General features: G+C 36.3%; 1 protein-coding gene across 1 annotated transcript in view; it reads right to left on the bottom strand.

Moving 5' to 3' along the window:
- LOC134501313 (liprin-alpha-2) overlaps positions 1–22,906 on the bottom strand; it is a 99,943-nt gene that overhangs the window by 57,791 nt on the left and 19,246 nt on the right. The window contains exons 4-8 of the mRNA XM_063308993.1: positions 22,598–22,714; positions 12,246–12,467; positions 10,460–10,606; positions 8,695–8,829; positions 735–818 (exon numbers count right to left, since the gene is read on the bottom strand). Of these exons, the coding sequence (XP_063165063.1) occupies positions 735–818; positions 8,695–8,829; positions 10,460–10,606; positions 12,246–12,467; positions 22,598–22,714 (705 nt within the window). The remainder of the gene's footprint in view (positions 1–734; positions 819–8,694; positions 8,830–10,459; positions 10,607–12,245; positions 12,468–22,597; positions 22,715–22,906) is intronic.

Here is a 22,906-nt window from a genome sequence, read left to right as displayed (position 1 = left end):
TTATTAGGACTATTATTAGTCCTACGTATTTGTATACTTTAAACTATTGCATTTACAATTTGGGGCTAGTTCATATAGCTGGTAACCCACAGGTTTCCATAAGAACTACCTCTATGATCGCAGCAATGGTGACAATTTAAATAGGGGCATGTTGCAGCATATTCCATCCCCTCCACGAAACTCCACATAATTATGGCTGGCTAAATGAACCAACCTGTTTTATTTTCTCCAGAATACACCTACCTTTGTCCTTTGTTTTTAAAAAAGCCCATTGTGTATTCCAGCTATCATCCAATATTGCCTCCCACTCCTATCTAAAATTCTCAAGAGAGTAGCTTCCTTTCAATTTCTTGTTACTGTCAGCAGTTCTTATAGAACTGTTTCAGCTGGAAACTGTGTGGGACGTTCAACAAGTCAGCATTGGCGTGTGTTATAAATGATCTGCCGGTGACCAAGGCAAACTATCAAAAAGGGCAAAGATTGCAATGTGATGCAGCTTTTGCCATTTGGATAAAAACAGAAAACGTCTGCTGATGCCCACAATGGGGCTCTATATTTTAGTTGTGATTTTAAACTGGACTGTAATGTGTTAGTCCATGAGTATCTTGATATTGTACTACACCGAGTTATAAGTACATGGAAAATAAAACAACAACAATGGCTACTACTATTTTACATGCATATATGATATGGAATAAACAGTTGAAACTCAACTATAATGTAAATATGCATACCCTTTGAAGTTCTTGATTCTTTTCTTCCAACTGAGCCTCTAGGTGCCTCATGCGTTCTTCAATATTCCCATGTCTTTCTTCTGCCTATAAAAATAATATACGTTGGTGTGAAACTTTAAATAGGTTTTTAAATCAAAATGTTCATTTTCAAAAAAGGAAATATAAAGCAAGCTACTACTAACTGCGAAACTTAATTTTATTCAAACAGGCAGCTGAACAGCATCGCTTGAAATGTGTCAGCTACAAAGGCCTGTTACATCCAAGCATCCAGCAAAACATTGGAATTATTTATGAGCAATGAAATCAGCCAAATGTAACATGCAGACTGTGCATGGTTTTAACACAAACCTGCCATCATAAAATTGTAAGCTCTTTAAGCATTGAACTGCACAATGGTTGATTATCAATAAAAGAAATACAGAAATTAAAGAGTTCTTAAAAATATGAAAACAAAATCAGATGGATTCTATTTAGCAATAGAAAGTAAAGTCCTGTAGGACTACCTTCCTACGTATGGAGATCATTTCTTGTAGTTTAGCTTCCATAACATATTGATAATCATCAGATGAGGTAGAAGAGGTTGGATCAGACTAACGTCAAGGAAAAGGAGAGGGACAAAATTGAAAAATCAGAACTAAAGACACCACACTGAACAGAATACAGCACAGAATGCTTAAAAGAAAAGTGTGATTGCAAATTTAATATTTTAACTGACAAAATTTTATGTAGAATAAACCACACTTACAATAGGGTGATATGAGGCAGTTGATGCACATGGAGTGAAAACAATGGAATGCTAAAAAAGCCAACAACCTAAGTATGGAAATTCCAGGTTAGTGATGTCTGGCTGATGAGAAATTATTCTTCCTCCACAGAGGGGTATTCAAACTAACAATGGCAAATGCCAGGTCTGATTGGAATTTCGGTAAACTCATAATTAGAGTGTGAAAATTAGTGCCAGAATGTGTTTTTGAAGTTTATCCTACAATCATAATGAAAACAGGGTATACAATGTTACAGATTATATTAAAGTAAATGAGCTAAACATTTTTAGAATCGTGTCATGGAGATTCCCTTAGAAGTATAAAAGCAGATAACTAAATGACACTGTACTTCTAGGTAAAAGAACAAACTCCTCTTACAATGAAGGAGAATAATAAATAGGGGTGAATATAAAGCAAATGTCTAATTGCTTTACCAAGTGCATACACCATGGCTGGATATACTACTACTGCATTTTGTTGTGGTGCTCTGAACCATAATCTGGGCAAATATATTACCACAGATTCTGTGTTGACTATAAACATTCAGTTAAACTTTAAAAAGTATTGTGGATTTAGTCTTTGTCTAACCAAGCAATGCAATTTTATGTGAAAATTGCAAAAATAGTTTAATCCCATTTAGTTCAATCAGGTTTACTTCCAAGTAAGTGAACACATGATTGTAACCTAAAGTTATATTAGATTTGCACTTTTGAGTCAGCCTTTTTACCTTTGTAAAAACAAGTATGCTGTTTGAAAACAATTTTTGATTTATCGAGCTAAATACAGCCATGTATGAGGGCCAGTGCTATTTTTGCAACTACTGTACTGGCAGGTGGTAAAATCAGAAAAATGTATTGAGGTTCTGGCAGGTATCATAGATGCCCAGTTAGCTGCATTTGAACTTGATGGCACACAAACCAAATCACAAGTAAGAGAAGACCCTAAAGATTATTTGAGGGTACTGATTATGAAATAATCCAAACCATCTTGAAAAGTCAGTGCAAAGTGTAAAAGCCCATCTATTGCTTCAATCTATTGCTTTAAAAATGGCTAATTTATTTAAAGGAGAACATTGTTTTTACTATAAATTCCATGAACATAAGGAGGATTTCTCATACTCTTCATGGATAGTCCCTTCTGTTGGCTACAAAAAGGATCAAATTGCAAAAAAAAAAAAAAAAACCACAGAGAGGGCTTACTCTATCTCTGAAATGAAGCTGAAGTTTCAACTTTTTCTGAAACAATCAAGAGAATATTATTTCAAGAGAACAGAAGGACACATCTCAGAGGTCAAACTTTCTCTAATCTTAGAATCCAGCTGTATGATCTAGGCTCCACTGTCCTGTCAGAAAAAGGATTTTACAGGTTTTCCCTTTCTTCCAATGTCCTCGGGGAGGTAATTAGAATACCTAGAAAACAAAACTCAGCAGTTTCCAAAAACAATAACTGCACTACTCACTTCAGAACCACAAAGATATGAATATAAGAATATAAGAGTCCAGCTGAATCAGGCCATAGACCATTCTAGTCTAGCATCATGTATCACACAGTAGCCCACTGAAGCATTTGGGAAGCCTACAAGCTGGGAATGGAAGGCAATAACCCCTGTCCCTGTTATTTCCCAGCAAGAGGATTTAAAGCATGTTCCTCTATGATTCAGGAGATAGTAAATAACAATCAATATTATTTGGCATGGATAGTTTGAACCTCCATGAGCCACTCAGCACCCTTTGAAAGCCATCCTAATTGGCTGCCATTATTACATCTGCTGGCAGCAAATTCCTCAATTTATGTGTTGTGTGAAAAAATACTTTGTACTATCAGTCCACAATTCTCCCTGCATTTTGTTTCAGTGGATAAACTAGAATTATAATAGTATGAGATGATGAAAAATACTCCTGTATACAGAATAACTATGCCATGAATGATTTATACACTTCTGTCTCCCATTACCCTCATTTGCCCCAGTTATTCTGATGAGTCAGCAAAATACCTCAGAATCACATGCTCTAATACCGATCAACTCAATCAGTCTACTCCACATTGATAGATTTGGGTTTGTGACCTACCTAAAATTAGAGCTAAAGAAAGTGAAGATTTCCCAGATCTAGCTATATAATTTAAGGGCTCTATAAATCTACTCAGTAACTACTCAGACATGAAATGAAATCTAGAGATAGACTCTGTTTAGCACAGGCATAGGCAATATTTGAAATGTTGAGGACTATGACTCAGACTCCTGACTTTCCAAAAGGTAGCAGAAGGTCATTCAGTGATATGGTGTCATAATCAGAAGGAGTGAGGCTGAATTTGTTTTAGCCCTTTTTGAGGGAGTTATGATATGAATGGGAGTAGAAGGCATCTGGAAAATAAACTATTCCCATCCTTAACCTTAAAATCCTCCCCCAATGGCATCAAATTAATTAGCCTTAACTTTTGCTCTTCTCCCCTCCAAAAGTTGTAACATTGCAGTTGAACCATTTTGCTACCAAATTTTGGTGATGTAATCTTGGGATGCTGGGGCATCTGACCACAAGTTAAGATTTGCCATCCTTCCTTTAGTTTATGATTCTAACCTTTCTTGCCCAGACCAGACTACACAGAGTTTGTCTTTACCAAATAATCTAATAAAGGTAACCTATCAGGTTTGGGAAATCTTTGGTTATTGGTTTTTGTCAAAAACCTTTACACTGTATGTGGAAAAGTAGCTCCCATAATATCAACCAGGATTTTTTTATAGTCATATCTGGCTCTGGCATTTTCTTCATCTGGCAGGTGGTCATGTCATTCTCAGTTCTTTGAAATTAAAAGCTGACAACGTATTAAATGAAATACTAAGGTTTTGGAGTACTAGGGATGGCTACCAAATTGCATATTTGCTGAAATCAAATATTTTTTTTCCTACAGAGTAGAATTTGGGTTCTGAAATCATATCAATTAAATGACACCATATCAATTAAATATTTTCAAAACTAATTGCTAAAGATAATTCTTTGGGTAACCAGATCCACCCCTGTTCCATTTTTATATGGTGAACCTGGAACAGTATCCATTAGGTTATCTTTATTATTAGATTATTTAACTGCTAGCTCAATTTGCCTTGTCTCTTCACAACTAGTTAAATTCAGATTCTTCAAGCGAATGGAAGTTTCAACCTGGTTTCAAAAACTAATCATTGAGAGTTTTTCCTCCCCCTTGAGTTTTTTTCCCTACCAATTTTTAGAGATTGTACATAGACACCCAATTTATTTACATAAGTACCAGTGAAAAGACAGGCTTCTTTCTTGCTATGCAAAAGTCTGATTGTTGTTACTGAGTGAGAATAAGCTATCTAAAGTTAATTCCCACTCCTACTGTTACAATTTCTTTAAATCAACTAAATGTTGCAACAGATAGCAAATGTAATTTTAGAAATGGTAAATGAAGAATGCCGCATTGTGTTTTATTTTGTCTACCTACAGTATAATAGGGTAAAACTAATGTGGCAGGTTTTGCCCTGTCAGCTTTAAAACTGGGCTAAATATTTATTCTTCCAGCAGTTTAAGAAGTAAGCCAGGACTGTAGGTATCTTGAACACTTGCTTTCATATAATCACTTTGAGCGTTTTGTCATCTGTTTAATTGATATATCCCCTTTCTACTGTAACCTACAAGAGAAATAACAATGTTTGACTGATTCAGCATTAATTGAATGAGTCTAGCTGAGTCCTGGGCCTGTGCGATCACTGCTATCCTCTCCTTGTCTTATACAGCAGCAAGTAGATAAATTTATTTTCAATTAGCCAGGAGTTTAGTATAAGTGCCCTCATAAACTGTTGTTAAACTACTCTGTAGGACATCAAGCCAGATCTATAAACCACAATGACCTGTTATTAAATCATAGTTACAACTGTCCAAGTTTAGGCTTACTCAAAGCTAAAGGTTGCCCATTGGGTTCAGCTCTCTTAACAATCCATGATAAATATTGGTCATTCTGAAAAAAAGCCTCATCAGACAAATTGGTGTCACATGACATTTCATCAGAGCTCTTGTTATTAACACTATATTAACATATTAAAGAAACCTTAAAAGAAATTACGGACATAGAAATACAAAGTGATATAATCTAGTTTCCAATGGTCCTGGTCCTCAAAATTGGATATCAGTATGGAGCCAGTTAACTATCTTCCTATTTTGGAATTTCCTACATATTTGGTCTTCTCTCAAGATCACTTTAACATACCCTCATCTGCCTTGCTGGAAGACTAATTTAATAAGATTCCTTATTAGAAGCTACTATGCCCAAGCATGTCAAATGAAGTCAGAACATGCCTAACTTATTCCACATTTCTCTATAATGTCTACAATAGTGAAATGTGGAATAATACTATAAAACCATTTTTACGAAAACTCCCAGGTTTTCTAAATGATTTTGAGTCTTCCTCTTAATATCAGACACCTGAGTACTGTATTACATAAAGCAAAGCCAAATTGTGTGCAATAGCATGTACAGTCCAACATGAGATAACAGCAGGCTCCTCTTAATAGCTTATAAAATTAATGACTTGGATTAACATGTGATTCTGATATAGTTACAAAGATTTGGTTTGTTGTATGTTTAATATTGCTGGTCTTTGTAATAAAAGCTTCGTTTCATTTTCAGGGTTGATAACCACTAAGCTAAAATCCGTTACATGGAAGCAAAAACCTCCCAAAGACTGTCTTGAAGATGCCATAGAGGAGGGAGAAGCAGGTGAACTCAAAGTATGCTCAGGATGCTTCATATAATTCAGATGCTGGTTTACTAGTGAATTCCAGATTTCACAGTTCAGGAAATTATGGATTTGTTTCCAGGGATAACTGAAAGAAATGTCCCTGCAAGGCCAAACAATATTTTCATGTATCAAGTATCAAGAAAGAAATTAAACTTTGTGATAATGCAATAATTAAGCATTACTTTGATGATGATGGTGATGATGATGATGATAATAATAAATGATATATCAGTCAATTGCAAAAGGCAGCTTTACTTGGAACAGCTTACATCTTGTGACAGTGTTGTTTAACACCATCAAACAACAACATCTGCCTATCCCAGGTCCTTAGGATAAAAATGATGAATCCAGTCTAAACATACGTATGGCTGACTGTGCGACCAACCATAATAGAAACATTAGGACCCTGAAGGAATCATGGTAATTGAAGTTGGTTGGGTCAGATGGAGTAGGTCGATACTCCTTATCCTCTATTTTTGTCCCTCTTCCACAGAACCTTCTATTAGATCTCTCAGAAAGCTGTCAACTTAATGGACTAGAAAATTTCTGAGTGCTATATCCTGAAAGATCAAGGGCCCTGTCTGAGCTGGATTCTTAAGAAATATTTCCTGTCAATCCTCATAGTTCATAGAAGAACCCTACTGAGTTTTTGGTTGGTGTTTCTGGCACTTTGTTTAGACTGAGAAAAAGGAAGGCACTGGCAGGGCCAACTACTAAATATATATTTTGAGCCAACTTTGGATATATCACGTATAATTTAATTATCTAAATCAGCATCTACTAACCTAGACACCTTTTAGTTGTTCCAGCACTGGCTGGCTGGGGAGTTTTGAGAGTTGAAATCCCCATATCATGAAAGAACATAGGTTGAGGTAGGCTGGTCTAAATGGTAGCTTCCTCCCACCCCCTTCAATTAAAGTAATTTAAGCTACATAAAAATCTAAGTTACACAACAAAATCTAGATGAAATACTGTATATGAACCACATATTTATTGAAAAACAGAAAAGAATGAGAACAGCTAATATGCTTAAAGTGTAACAAAAATAGCTAGTAAGTAATATTACCACTAATATTAGTATTACTTTTCCTCATCAACAATAGAGAAGATAGATAAGGCTGAACCAGTTTGGCAGGCTATTATGCAGTCAGGTGAAAATAAGAAGTAGTATAAGTTGTATTTTTCAACCTCTAGAGACCTTCTAAATTGGAATCATAAGCGCTTCATTATAGAGCACCGATATACAGTATGTATTTTTCTCCATTTATTTAATTAGAGGGTGCAGACGATATACACAAACATTCATTTATCTACTCCCTCTATAGAAAATAATGGGAACATTCATGTGTATTGGAGCTTCGTTTTCAACACCACTTTGCAGATTAGATGATTTTTTTGAATATTACCAGAAATTCTAAAGGTCAAGAAAATATTATCTCATTAAATGATTGCATGAGCAACTGAAAAGTATTTGAATAGATAGCCAAATAGGAATAATCCATTAATATTTTGAAAATGGAAGCAGGGAAATACAAATTCATTTTTTACCATTTGAGGTTGTTCTGAGTTTTTAATATAACATATTAATTGAAATGGATTTTCTTTCTACTATATACCATCAAATAAGTTTTTACAAACTTGTAAATATCTAATAGACCATTCCTCTGCATCTTTATTCAGAAGTTAAGTGTTGTAGAAGACAAAGGGGAGATTGCTTCCCAATAAAGTATGCAGAGGAAGGCACTCTTAAGTTCCACAGGACAAAGCAAAACAACATGGTCTGAGAGCTAATAAAGAGGAACTGCAAAGGATTACAAGCGTAGTGTGTCTTTACTTTTTGTACCTCTTCCATAACAACTAAGCTGGCAACTTGCACATTTTACCATAGAGCAGATGTGCAAATTTCAGAGATGTGGAATGCATATTACTGGAATATCAGGCACTTGTCCTATCCAAGCTCTTAATGCTCTCATGCAACACAGAATCCTTCAAGTGTGGCCAAGAAAAATAAAATTGAACCTTGCAATTTATTTTAATGAAAGTGATCATTGTGTTTTGCTGAATCAATGTGATGTAGAAAATCATGAAGAAAATTCAATGACAAATAAATTTCATGATGTTTAGCTGAACTGGGTTAATCATAACTCTTTTATAATACAATGTATTATAAAATAAACTCCTCTGGGATATCGGCAGAAATATGTTAAGACAGAAAAGAAACACAAAGCAATACCTCTGCCATTAAATTAAATTAAATTAAACTAAAGCAAGTAACTTTGTCTAATTAGTACTTATTTACAGTGCCATTAAGTAGGATCATCTTGTCCACTCCAAAACAGTCTTTTATGGCTGTTGACGGTGCTGAAGGGAGGAGAAATGGATGAAAATCAATGTTAAAAGAAGTCAACTTTCTGAGACTGAACTATTCCTAAACTTACATTACCTTAGTCAGTGCTGCAATTCTCTGGGCCAGTTCTGCCTCCACTTCTGGTAAAGTCTCAGCTTTTCTTATTGTTTGTTGAAGCTTTTGCTCAGCTAGCTCAAGACGTTCTTGCAGCTGCCTGTTTTTTTCTTCCATCTGAAATCCAGAAATTGTAACATTAAAGGTTAGACTAGGAACTGGGCAATGGGGGGAAGGAGTGAGAAAAGATATAGATTAATAGAAACAAACTGGATATTAAAATCTCCTGGACCACCATGGTTCATAGTAGAATTCAATTGTTTAATAAGTTAATTAAAACATTTGCTTCTGGAGATACTATATGCTTACAATGGTGGCAACTGCTGATCCTTTTCCACCATATGGCTTTAGATCTAGACGAAAAGCCCAGAATGGAATAGGATAACTGCAGTTTACTTCACTGTCAATTTAGGAATAAAAGGAAACACATGAAATTCAAATTAAATCTAAAAAATGTCCATGCTTCATAATAGTCTGTTTCTCAGAATCACCACCAAGGAAACTGAAAAACTGAAAGTGGAATCTGTGTTATATGTCTCCAAAAAATGTATCCTTTCCACTAAGACAAAAGAATATTCCTGCAAATATTAAAAGAAAAAAAAAGAGGTATAACTTGGTTGGAAAATCTGATGTTAACCCAGCTTTCACCCCCATTTTATGTATCACAGCTACATGAACCAAAAATTACACCTTTCTCTGAAGTAAGCTAGTAGTATAATAAGAAAGTGGAAGAAATAAATTGCACCTATACACCTATTGCATGAAAGAGAATTCCAAACTATCATTCTCATGCCTTTTAATGTATTGTACAGCCCATGTACAATATATATATATATATATATATATAAATAAAAAGCCACAACTTCCTACATTATCATTGTTTTGGGAACTCTAACCCTATCTTTTATGGGTTTCAATTCTGTATCTCAGCTGATATTCCTGGCCAGCTACCCAAGAACAAATATTTCTTGTACCTAAGGTATAACTAGTAAAGCAGGTAAATAATTATATATAAATAAATTGAATAAACATTCACATGAATGAATGCCACTGGCAGATTATAAAGTGTGCCAGTGCATGCAAACAGTAGCTTAGTTTACCTCTTTCATATACCAAGAGGAAAGATATCCTGCCATATTTGTTCTGTCTTTTTGTGTCAAAATTAGAGTGCAGTCTTTTCATTTGCCACAGCTTTTACAAAGCAGTCTCATTCAAAAGATGAACTTTGTTGTGTTTAATTGTGTTTACAATGATTTAACTCATAGTTAATCAACCTTAGACTGTTTTGTATCTTACCATTAAGCTATATTTACTAGCATAAAATAATGATTTAGAACACTGACAGTCCTTACAACTAACAACTTGTACAGTTCCTGTGGAACATGTTTGCTGCTATATACCTGCCACCCCTTTCATTCTTATCTTGGTATATTCTTAAAAGTCTGCCATCCTAACTTGGCAATTACCTGGTCTTACAGCCCAGTTCCAAAACAAAACCTTCTGGTGTTGGCAAGTTACTTATTAAAAAACCCTAATCCTAAACATGATTTGCGTTAGCCTCTCAACTTGCTTATATGAAAATCCAAATTTGTTCCTGACTCCAATCTACAGAAAGAGCAACCTGTGAATATAAATGTGCCTGCTGTCATTTGAAGCAAATGTAATGCATAAAGTGGGGAAAGGGGAGCTTATCTGAATGGTTTTCCTACAATTCACTTGAGTTGTAGCAGCAATCCCGATACAGAACCTGACGCAGGAGGGCTTCCTTGTTTGCAAGTTCATTTTCCAGCTTATCATTCATGTCATGTATGGAAGTGGATTCCCTCTGGGCACTTAGGTAACGCTTCTCCAGGGTAGTTATTCTTTCTTCCATATCTTCTTTCTGGGCCATAGCCTTGATAGAATAAGCAGCATGTCAAAATACAACAACACTGGAGTGGCTAGCAATAGGTGTCCTAATCAACACCTTTGAAATGAAGTTACACACTGTGGGAAAAGTGTGCACTGAAATTTACTCACCTAGAAACAGCAATTTGAGCATGAAACCTAATGGACAAATTAGTTAAGTGGGGATTCTGAGTGAAAACTGTTAGAATTCCAGGATCGTGATGAGATCCGAATCTGATATTGCTCATCTATCTGCTAATGCATCCACTCATTGTACATTTATAAACAGACTATAATTACAAAATGTTCTTAAAATAACTAGTTTTCTGTCTTAAAACCATTTACATGTATTGTGACCAAACAACAACAAAAAATTAATAAACACACAAAAACACACCCTTCCAATAAGTTATCCAGAAACTCAGGGGGAAGATGAAATACAAATGATAGTTTTGACAGACAAAAACTTTATTTCAGTCATTGACCAATAAAAATACATTCAGTAAATCAAACAAAGCAAAGTTAACCCCTAACATCAATGACTGCTGACAACCATTTGTGAGTGAACCTTACACATAATGTAGCAATTTTTTTCTACTTTAGAGAGAGAGATTTATTTTGGTTATCTAACAGATAATGCAAATAAAAATTATTGGGGTGCCCTGGAAATTTAGATAAGAAAGGGGTAATAAGCTGGTGATGAATGTCTCTGTCAAACTTGTACTACAAAAGAACATGAGTTGTGGTAAATGATAGTTTTGTTTTTCCATCCTAATTTCTAGAGTCCAAAATCAAGATTTGGATATGAGGACAATTCATATTATTTCCTGATGAAAGATAAACATAAGGCTTGTTTCTGGACATTGTAGACATATTTTAAAATGCAAAGTAGCCCTTCATATCATCTATTCAATTTACTTTTCTGAATAATTTATAGTTTGATAAACATGCAAACAACATTTGGAATGTTTCCCACTCTTCCTTCAACTTTCTGTCCTATTTTAATTCCTCACAGTGTGAAAATCATGAAAATAAACAATGTTTTAAAAGGAATTAAATCATACGTTATTTTAAATAGCAAGAGAAAGAGCATTCTGATGATGTAAATTAGCAAAATTAGGACAAAACAAGTTACAAAATTCTGTTCAACATGTCATCACTTTGGAGTGAGCAGTTAGCTGGAGAACTTAGGAACTCTCATTCAGTTTTGCCAACAGATGTCACACAGACAATATATTAAAAACAGTTTTATGGAGGTTAGTACTGTCTTTGATGATTAATTTACCCTTCTTGTTGACTAATCCTACATTGCAAATCATGTCTCTACAGTATATCATAAGATCATTAGTTTTCTGGCAAACCCACAGATCTCTCTCTCTCTCTCTCTCTCAGAGATGAAGCTCTTTATTTCACTTGGTAAGTTGTAGTGAAAGAGTACTTAAACTGATGCACACAAATGCAAAAAATAGAAGTGCTATTAGAATATTCACCTACGATTAAGCATCTTAAACTGGGTGTTAAATGTTAAAGGCAAATATATTTTCCCCAATTGGTTATACAAGAACTACATTTCCCTAAATAGATTATTGTCAAGCCTGAACCGATGACTGGATGAACATCTAAAAGAGATTATCCAAACCATTTACCTCTCTAATATCTCTCTGATATTTGCTGTTCAGTTCTTCAGTTTTAATGAGGTCCTTCCTAGCGGTCTCCGCATCTTGCTCCACCTCTCCAACTCTAGAAGACAGTGCAGCCAAGCGATCCTTCATCTGTGCCATTTCATAATTTTGCTTTTCAAGAAGTTCTTGTAGTTCTACCAACTGAGTAGTCTCATCATTTGAGTCTATAGAGCCATTTGATAGACGCTGTTCAAAAAAACAAACAAACCACAAACATACCAAATGCTGACAGCAATATCTTAAGGATCAGAGCTACATGTACTGTATATATAGTTTATATTTTATTAAAAATCCTGAGCTCTGCATTGGTTATGGTCTCTGAAATACACTTACAAAAGATTAGGTACCTAAGCAGCAGTACTCCAAGCACATTAAATTATCAGACAACTATATTTAAAATCCAAAATCGGCAACTCGTGTTAGAATTTTTTTCAAAGTTGTTCTTGTAAAAGTTTATATTCTGTTCATGTCTCCTTCTTTCCCAAACCGAATATATAAATATTTTCTGTTATCCATTCTATTGGTCAGATAATGCTAGATTTATTACAATGGCTGAATGCGTATGCTGTGTTTTTTCTTCTTTGTTTTCCTTTTTCATTTGATTTACTCTTCAAATATTTTTGTAATGAATGCATGTGTTTAGCTGAACTATTTTTTAAATAAAAGCTTTTTATCCTGGTTAAAATGATAAAGCAAGCCAGGCATATACAAATTATTGCTGTGGTTAATTTTTAGTGTCAAATTCATTTGCTTGAACATGGAAGCACTGGAACTGCAAAACAAAACAATATATTTAATGTTAATACAATAGGAATATTATTGTGAAATATTGACAGGTGAGACTAAAATTACTTTTACTTTTAAAGTCTTGGAACCAGTTCCTAGTTTATATTTCTTTCAGCTTATTTTTACAAGTAATTGCTTAAATGAGTAATTCTATTTTATTTATAAAATTTAGAGATTGCTTCAATCTAAAAAGACTCTAAGCATTTCTACTCATATGAGCTGTAAGAAGAGATAAATATATTTAGAAAGCCAAAGCAACTGCTTATAGGAAAGGATTTCCACCTTCACAAGAGATAATGGGTACCACTGTGAGTTCTAGAAGAATATTTACTTGATCATAAAGATTATATTTTTGTGCTTGACTGACCTCAGTTGGTCAGCTAAGGCAGCTGAGATATTGTTTATTCATTTAGTCACTTCCGACTCTTCGTGACTTCATGGACCAGCCCACGCCAGAGCTTCCTGTCAGTCATCAACACCCCCAGCTCCCCCAGGGATGAGTCTGTCACCTCTAGAATATCATCCATCCATCTTGCGCTTGGTCAGCCCCTCCTCCTTTTGCCTTCCACTCTCCCTAGCATCAGCATCTTCTCCAGGGTGTCCTGTCTTCTCATTATGTGGCCAAAGTATTTCAGTTTTGCCTTTAATATCATTCCCTCAAGTGAGCAGTCTGGCTTTATTTCCTGGAGGATGGACTGGTTTGATCTTCTTGCAGTCCAAGGCACTCTCAGAATTTTCCTCCAGCACCACAGTTCAAAAGCATTCTTCCTTCTCTCAGCCTTCCTTATGGTCCAGCTCTTGCAGCCATACATTACTACGGGGAACACCATTGCTTTAACTATGCGGGCCTTTGTTGTCTCTGCTCTTAACTATTTTATCGAGATTTGTCATTGCTCTTCTCCCAAGGATTAAGTGTCTTCTGATTTCCTGACTGCAGTCAGCATCTGCAGTAATCTTCGCACCTAGGAATACAAAGTCTTTCACTGCTTCTACATTTTCTCCCTCTATTTGCCAGTTATCAATCAAACTGGTTGCCATAATCTTGGGTTTTTTGAGGTTTAGCTGCAAGCCAGCTTTTGCACTTTCTTCTTTCACCTTTATCATAGGGCTCCTCAGTTCCTCTTCGCTTCCAGCCAGCAAAGTGGTATCATCTGCATATCTGAGATTGTTAATGTTTCTTCCAGCAATTTTAACTCCAGCCTTGGATTCCTCAAGCCCAGCATGTCGCATGATGTGTTCTGCAACAAGTTGAATAGGTAGGGTGAGAGTATACAGCCCTGCCGTACTCCTTTCCCAATATTAAACCAGTCCGTTGTTCCGTGGTCTGTTCCTACTGTTGCTACTTGGTCGTTATACACATTCGTCAGGAGGCATACAAGATGACTTGGTATCCCCATACCACTAAGAACTTGCCACAATTTGTTATGGTCCACACAGTCAAAGGCTTTAGAATAGTCAATAAAACAGAAATAGATGCTTTTCTGAAACTCCCTGGCTTTTTCCATTATCCAGCGGATATTGGCAATTTGGTCCCTAGTTCCTCTGCCTTTTCTAAACCCAGCTTGTACATCTGGCAATTATCACTCCATGAATTGCTGAAGTCTACCTTGCAGGATCTTGAGCATTACCTTACTGGCATGTGAAATGAGTGTCACCGTTCAATAGTTTGAACATTCTTTAGTGTTTCCCTTTTTTGGTATGGGGATATAAATTGATTTTTTCCAATCTGATGGCCATTCTTGTGTTTCCCAAATTTGCTGGCATATAGCATGCATCACTTTGACAGCATCATCTTGCAAGTTTTTGAACAGTTCAGCTGGGATGCCGTCGTCTCCTGCTGCCTTGTTATTAGCAATGCTTCTTAAGGCCCATTCAACCTCACTCTTCAGGACGTCTGGCTCTAGCTCACTCACCACACCATCAAAGCTATCCCCAATATTGTTATCCTTCCTATACAGGTCTTCTGTATATTCTTGCCACCTTTTCTTGATCTCTTCTTCTTCTGTTAGGTCCTTGCCATCTTTGTTTTTGATCATACCCATTTTTGCCTGGAATTTACCTCCGATGTTTCTAATTTTCTGGAAGAGGTCTCTTGTCCTTCCTATTCTATTGTCTTCTTCCACTTCCATGCATTGTTTGTTTAAAAATAATTCCTTATCTCTTCTGGCTAACCTCTGGAATTTTGCATTTAATTGGGCATATCTCCCCCTATCACTCTTGCCTTTTGCTTTCCTTCTTTCTTGGGCTACTTCTAGTGTCTCAGCAGACAGCCATTTTGCCTTCTTGGTTTTCTCTTTCTTTGGGATGTATTTTGTTGCCGCCTCCTGAACAATGTTGCGAACTTCTGTCCATAGTTCTTCCGGGACCCTATCTACTAAGTCTAGTCCTTTAAATCTATTCTTCACCTCCACCGCATATTCCTTAGGAATATTAGTGAGCTCATATCTAGCTGATCTGTGGGTCTTCCCTAATCTCTCTAGTCTGATCCTAAATTGTGCAAGAAGAAGTTCGTGATCTGAACTACAGTCAGCTCCAGGTCTTGTTTTTACCGACTCTATAGTTGTCCACCACCTTTGGCTGCAAAGGATGTAGTCAATCTGATTTCCATGTTGTCCATCTGGTTAAGTCCATGTATAAAGCCATCTCTTAGGTTGTTGGAAGTGAGTGTTTGTTATGCAGAGTGAGTTGCCTTGGCAAAATTCTATCAGCCTATGTCCTGTGTCGTTTTGTTCTCCCAGGCCATGCTTACCTGTAATTCCAGGTGTCATTTGACTGCCCACCTTAGCATTCCAGTCTCCCGTGATGAAAATAACATCTCTTTTAGGTGTGTTGTCCAGTAGGTGCTGTAGATCCTCATAGAACAGCTCTACTTCAGCTTCTTCAGCATCTGTGGTTGGGGCGTATATTTGGATCACTGTGATGTTAGATGGCTTGCCCTGAATTCGAATTGAGATCATTCTATCATTTTTTGGATTGTATCCAAGCACTGCTTTAGCCACTTTACTATTAATTATGAAGGCTACTCCATTTCCTCTGTGGTCCTCTTGTCCACAGTAGTAGATCTGGTGGTCATTTGATGTGAAGTGGCCCATTCCAGTCCATTTCAGTTCACTGACGCCCAAAATGTCTATCTTTAATCTTGACATCTCACCAATAACCACATCCAATTTGCCCTGGCTCATAGATCTTACGTTCCAGGTTCCAATGGTGTGTTGATCCTTAGAACATCGGATTCGCCATTCACCACCAGCACCGTCGGCCGCTAGCCATCCTTTCGGCTTTGAGCTAGCTGTGTCATCACGTCTGGGGCTAGTTGAATTCATCCTCTGTTCCTCCCCAGTAGCATTTTGACCATCTTCCAACCTGGGAGTCTCATCTTCCGATGGTATACCGACATATCTCTGGTTGTACTGATCCATTTAGTTTTCACGGCAAGAACACTGGGGTGGGTTGCCATTACCTTCCCCAGGGATCGCATTTAGTCTGACCTCTCTGTCATGACCTTCCCGTCTTGGGTGGCCCTTCACGGTTTAGCTCATGGCATCATTGAGGTGCACAAGCTCCAGCACCACAACAAGGTAACAATCCTTTGCTGAAGCAGCTGAGATCTATATGTGCTTATTGACTCATATAGTTATTTTTATTGGCTCAAAGACAGTAATTAGTCCCTGATATTTATGTATGACTAACATTAACAGTTTTATTCAAATCATAAAAGCTATCTATACAATTTGCCTCCTGCTGATTTCAACAGTCAGTGAATCACACTTGCACTTCCTGACATATAAAAAATTCATACAAACTCTGCAACATGTTCAGGGAGTCATATATTCTCTAGAGAGTCTGATATTATTAGCATATGCCTAATCGTATTTTGGTATGAGTCAGAAATACACAAGTGCTTTATTATTTGAAGCTTGTGTCGTGCTTGAACAAGAAACTGTTCTATTTCTTGCTCATGCATTGAAATCAGCACGTTCCTGCTGCAAGGATAGCAGACTATTCTCTCAAGGCATATTTCAGGCATGAACAAAGTTTGGAAAAATGTGCTTAGCTAATTAATCAGTTAAATGACTATAATTTGATTATAGCTTTATTAAACTAAGAAAAAAAAGCTGCCTAGTACTTTCTTGCTTTAACATATTGGCATTCACAAAAACATAATTATCCAGCTTATTGGGTATTCATTTTGAATAGCCACATGAAACAATACAACACATTAACTCATCAAGATACTACTAATTGTCATATATATCATCTAACATTCTATACTGAATTTTGCACAGACGTATTGTCATGAGCACTGATGGTGAGCAGGAGGGGGCCCCTATCCAGGATTTTCTGTCTTATGTAGCAGTAATAAACATTAGAGACCTATTCAAAAATCCTAACAAACTGAAGAAGCGTGGGAAAAACCCAGACAGATAAACCCCCAAAATCAAGGCGGGTCTGATCTGTGTCTCTTTGAATGGCTGCTTAACTCCTCAGTACTACGCATGTGTTTCCCCCCCTGGATAGGGGCCCCCTCCTGCTCACCATCAGTGCTCATGACACATATTGGTGCAGAGATATGACAAGTTTTGCCTTTAAAATATTATCTAGCTGTAACAACATATGCTGAACAAAGCCTTTACAGAAACTTAATCAGCTAAGACAAGTCCAAATGAGTGAGACTAGATCCACTTATTGGTGGAACTCTAGCTTATTTTTGGTTAGTACCTTTGTGTTAAACATTCAGTTTGTAGAGCCTATTCTTGTGGAGGGGAACTAATGGTGCTCTAGATATTGCTGAACTATAGTTCCCATTAGAGCTGGCTAGCATGGTCAGTGGTAAAGGGTGCTGCATGTTGTAGTCCAGCAATTTTTACAGGGCCACTGAACTTTTCCTGGCTAACAATGTATTCACAAGAAAATAAAAAAGAAAGGTGTGCAGAATTGTGAGTTCACTAATTTACTTTTGATATTTTGTTTTGAATACCAGAGCCAATTCTGATCATTCATCCTTTGAATACCATGAGTTTACAACCCATAAAAATACACATTTCTTGACTATCCTAAGTTGCAGTATTCTACTTATACTTGGGAGTTGAGCATGTCAGAAGAAAAAAGTGATCGTATAACAAGTAGGAAAAATAGAATCATGAACACTTCCATTTTCCTTAAAATCTGCTTGCACATGGACAGAAAAAACTGCTCCACTGATACAACTCTACTGAGCTCTACAGGCAGAAAAACAGTACCTCTCCACAGAAAAAAACACAGCAATCTACCCCTACAGCTAGGGTAGGAATATTTTTTCCAGCTTTGTGTTGCATGTTCTTTTTTTCTGGCTTCTGAGGGCAGTAATGCAGTGTCATTCTGGGTGGAAGTAAGGGCTAGAACTTGGAGAGGTAACATTACTAAAAAATTTAAATAGATGATGGCCTATAATGTTGCAGGAAAAGAACAAAGCAATGCAATTAGTATATGCCTCACTTAGGCCTTATCTAAGCATGCAACAAAATGAAGCAGAAGACTTCAGGTCATGACTGGGATCGCTATTGATTGAAAATAATACATCAGGAGTAAGATTCTAGTTAGCATTCTCCTTTTTTTGGGTTGTTGTCTCTTTTAAGAGATTATATTATGTAAGGAAACCTCTTTTTTTTAAATGCTATCCGCTGGACCACAGTATGAACCCTGCAGGGATCTATGGAATGCTTCACATTTTATTACAATTAGAATATCAGAAATAACATCCTTGAAGCGAAAACAAAAATAGAATTCTAAGCAAAAGTCCTAACAGGGCCAGACACCTGATAGTTTTATGGTTTGTTAGCATTGTGAAGACTGTGCAGTTAACTGCAGAAAGCCTGACATCCTCACACAAACCCATCAATGATATGAATGAGAAAAATAAAAGACATTTTAAATTTGCCTTCTTATGAGAAATATCAATAAAGATTTCATATAAAGATTGTATTTAATATACATCATTTCATATGTTCAAGTCAAATAAATCCAATAACTATATTTCAGTACATGATCAGATCATACACATAAATTCGCAAAATGGTATAAATTAGTATATAATAACCATAACCTAAAATCACAAAGCAAATTTATCTCAGAATTAGGGAGGCTGCTTTGTTGCAATTAAGGGACAACAATACATTTTGATTCTCTAATCTTACACATTATGACACAAAATTTGGCCACCTTTGTATTTGTCTTCAGATCTGAACTGGCAAGCCAAAAAGTAGATACTGTACATCATAGGTACAATGGGAGGATCATATAATCAGGACAATAAGAAGGCGCTGCATAATGTTACCGAATGTACATCTTAGGACAATATATTCTATTGATTTAACCTCTTCAGAGTTTCAAGGGCAAACTCTCTCATTACACAGAATTTTCATACTGTTTTTATTGTTTATTCGTTCAGTCGCTTCCGACTCTTTGTGACTTCATGGACCAGCCCACGCCAGAGCTTCCTGTCGGTTTTCATACTGTATATGTCCCAAATAGAACCACCATGAATATGGCATTGAACCTGGCTAATCTGCTAGTTCTTCTATAATTGAGAATCATTATACTGAACAATTAATTGTTTCAGGGAACAATTAATTCTATTCGGATTAAGCTAATTTAGAACTAGTGACAAATTCATTTGGTGATCTGTATCCATTATTTCCTCTAGCACATTCTAACCATAGTGCCACAAGTGCCCCTGGAGAGAAAACCTACTTCTGGAGCCTAGTTTTGAGTTCCAAACTGATGTCAGGGATACAGTTAGCAACTGGAAAAACTGCCCTTAAGCAGTTTAATTGGTTTAATTCCTAAAACGTATGATTAGGGAGTGATAAGTTGACCTTGGTATACAATGGTGCTAAGACTTCTGGCTCAATGTTTTTTTAAAAGCCACTGGAATAAAATGGGCACCTCTGGAATGAAAAAAAGTCCTGGATTACAGCAACACTGTCTTGGACACTTTGGCCATGAATTTGGCATGTTTTGTGTGGGACCCAGTACAGTGGAAAATAAACCCAATTGTGATTCGAAGCTTTGAGCTTCGAACCTATTCAGTCTTGATGCCACACTTGGTCTTAGCCAAAAGGCCAAGAAGAAAGTCCCTAACCCTAACCCTTGTCAATCTCTATATTAATTCACTGGTGGACCTCTTACATAGCATGGATATTCATGCACCCAATCTAGCACAGCACAAAATTCCAATTCTTCTATCTGCTGCTGCTATACTTTCACAAACCCCTATTGGATTGAAAAGAGCAATTGCAGCAACACTAAGGTACTGCAGACAAAACCATTTGGTTCTCAACTTCAGTAAACAAAAAAATTGGTTTTTGCTAAGACAGCTAAGCAGCATTCCTGGAGAGTAGAACGGCATGAATTAGAACAGGTTGATGCATTTAAATACCTTGGGGTGGTCTTCCACTCAAAAGGTACTTGGAATGCACACCAGAATTTGGTAGTGCAATCAGCCCTTAGGTCAATGAATGCCATTAAACGGTTCTTTTACACCAGTGGAAGAGAATCAGTACCTGCGGCTTTAAAACTTTTTGAGGCCAAAACATTGGCTCAAATTACTTATGGGGCTCAAATAGGAATTTATATGAAGAAGGAGCCGCATGAAACAGTGCAAACAAAATTCCTGCAATCAATTCTAGCTGCACCCAATGGTACATCAAATGCCCAGTTAAGACTCAAGACAGGGATGCCATCAATTCAGGTTAGGGCCTTGAAGATGATGATAAATTATTGGCTCAGAATGCAATTCTTCCCAGTTGGTTTGACCCCTCTAGTTCCAACAGATAACTTTTCTTCACCCTGGAAGCAGCTGGTAGAGCATAAGCTGGCTTCATTTGGGCTCTCTCCACTATTTAACTATTAAGTTATGATCAAGCAAAGCAATTAATCGTTCAAAGAAAAAGGGACAAGGAGTTCCAGACTGAAGTTAACAGGCTGCCCCACACAATAGAATTTGGATAAACAGGGGCGTATGGGAACCAGCAAGTTATTTGCTAAATCTAACTTTCCCTAAGCTGAGAATTGTGTTCTTTAAAGCTAGATTCAATATCCTTCCATCTGCACTTCTTCAAGGGAGATATAGTAAAATCCCTATGGCTGAGTGTATCTGCCCATGTGGTGAAGAGGAAGTTCAAACCATCTCACACATATTATTACATTGTAAATTTTATAGGGACATTAGGTCAAACTACATTTTGCCCCTAATAGATAAATTCCCTGGGAGTCCAGATAATTTTTATGTGAACCATCTTTCTTCATGATCCAAAACCATACATTACATGTGCAGTAGCCAAATTTTGTGTTGCTTTAATGAAAATAAGACAAAACCGGCTAAAGAAATAATTACCGTTGTTATTACTTTTAAATTGAAATATCTTAATTAATAATTTTTAGGGGATATATATTTTTTATTTTTTATTTTATACTTATTAAAGTTTTAGATTCACACTACCTGGGTAACAAATGTAACAATATAGTAATAGATGAGTGAATGCTATATTATTATGTAATCTATTTTATTAGTTGGTAGTATATTGTTGTATCACTTTGTTTTAATTTGTTTTTGTCCTTTTAAATCTTGCTGTTCATTGACTGAATAAACATTACTGATGGATTGATCGAGTCTTGATGCTATTAATACATTATATATCTCATATATTTTATTTACCAGAGAAGAAAGAAAGCTAGCTGCCTTTCAGGGTATAACCTTCAGCATTCCACTCAAAGGACAAATGCTGCCCTTAGTCAGAAAAATGTTTTGCAACCAGAGGAATCCATAGAATCTACAGCCTTCATCAGAATGCTGAAATGGATCTCATGGTGCAAGCTCTGTCTCTTACATGCGTGCACCATCACAATGTCCATACAAAAGGGCAAGTGTGCATCTCAGTGCATGTGTCATCATTTCTCAACCTGTTCCCAGTTCAGATCCCACTAGCTGCATCTGCTCTATAGCTTTATGCAGCCTGAATATGCTTTACCATTGCCTTCATTAAAACCAGGAAAATAAATGTAACATTTGTCTCAAAAACAAAGGAGATGTGTTGAGGCAATTCAAAATACACTATATATTACTATTACTACTACTACTAATTTATTAAATGCATATGGCACCAAACTCCCAGCAACTCTGGGCAGTTGATACTATTATATATAGTTGCACTATTTATTTATTTATTTCTCACATTTCTGCACCACCCATCTCTCAAGCGACTCTGGGTGGTTTACAATTAAAATCATAAAAACAAGTACATCATAAAAATATAAATATAAGATATAGAAAATATGTAAAATATTTACAATTTATATAAAATATAAATTCCTCAGGGCCACATCAAGGCGCCAACCACCCCCATGATTGACTATCCCCCCTCCTACCCCAAGCGAGGTGGCAAAGCCAGGTTTTCACTCCCTTTCGGAAGTGATAACTTAATAAACATACTGAGATTCTGTCTTAACTTTTCGAACCTTGATGATTCTAAAAAGAAAGCTATAATTTATACCTTTTCATGAACTTTTTGTCCAGGCTCCATTCCTTTGATATGCTCTGTATCAGGTGGACTCTCCCCTGATGTTATTTTTCTTTGAATATGTGCATTTTGTTCACGCAAACCTAAAATCTAGAAAAGAATTCAGAATAAATTCTTAATGTAAAATCAAACAGTGAACACCACAAATTTACGGTATGTCTTATTAATCATAAACAAAATGTGATGAGAACTATTTTTAAACTTTGCATATTTTCTATTCCAATGGAAAGAAATGCTAATATTGTACAACAGTGGCAAGAATTCCAAAAGTTGATGACCTAG

Source organism: Candoia aspera, chromosome 7 (assembly GCF_035149785.1).
Source record: "Candoia aspera isolate rCanAsp1 chromosome 7, rCanAsp1.hap2, whole genome shotgun sequence".
NCBI lineage: Eukaryota > Metazoa > Chordata > Lepidosauria > Squamata > Boidae > Candoia > Candoia aspera.
This window is presented reverse-complemented; position numbering and strand designations above follow the sequence as displayed.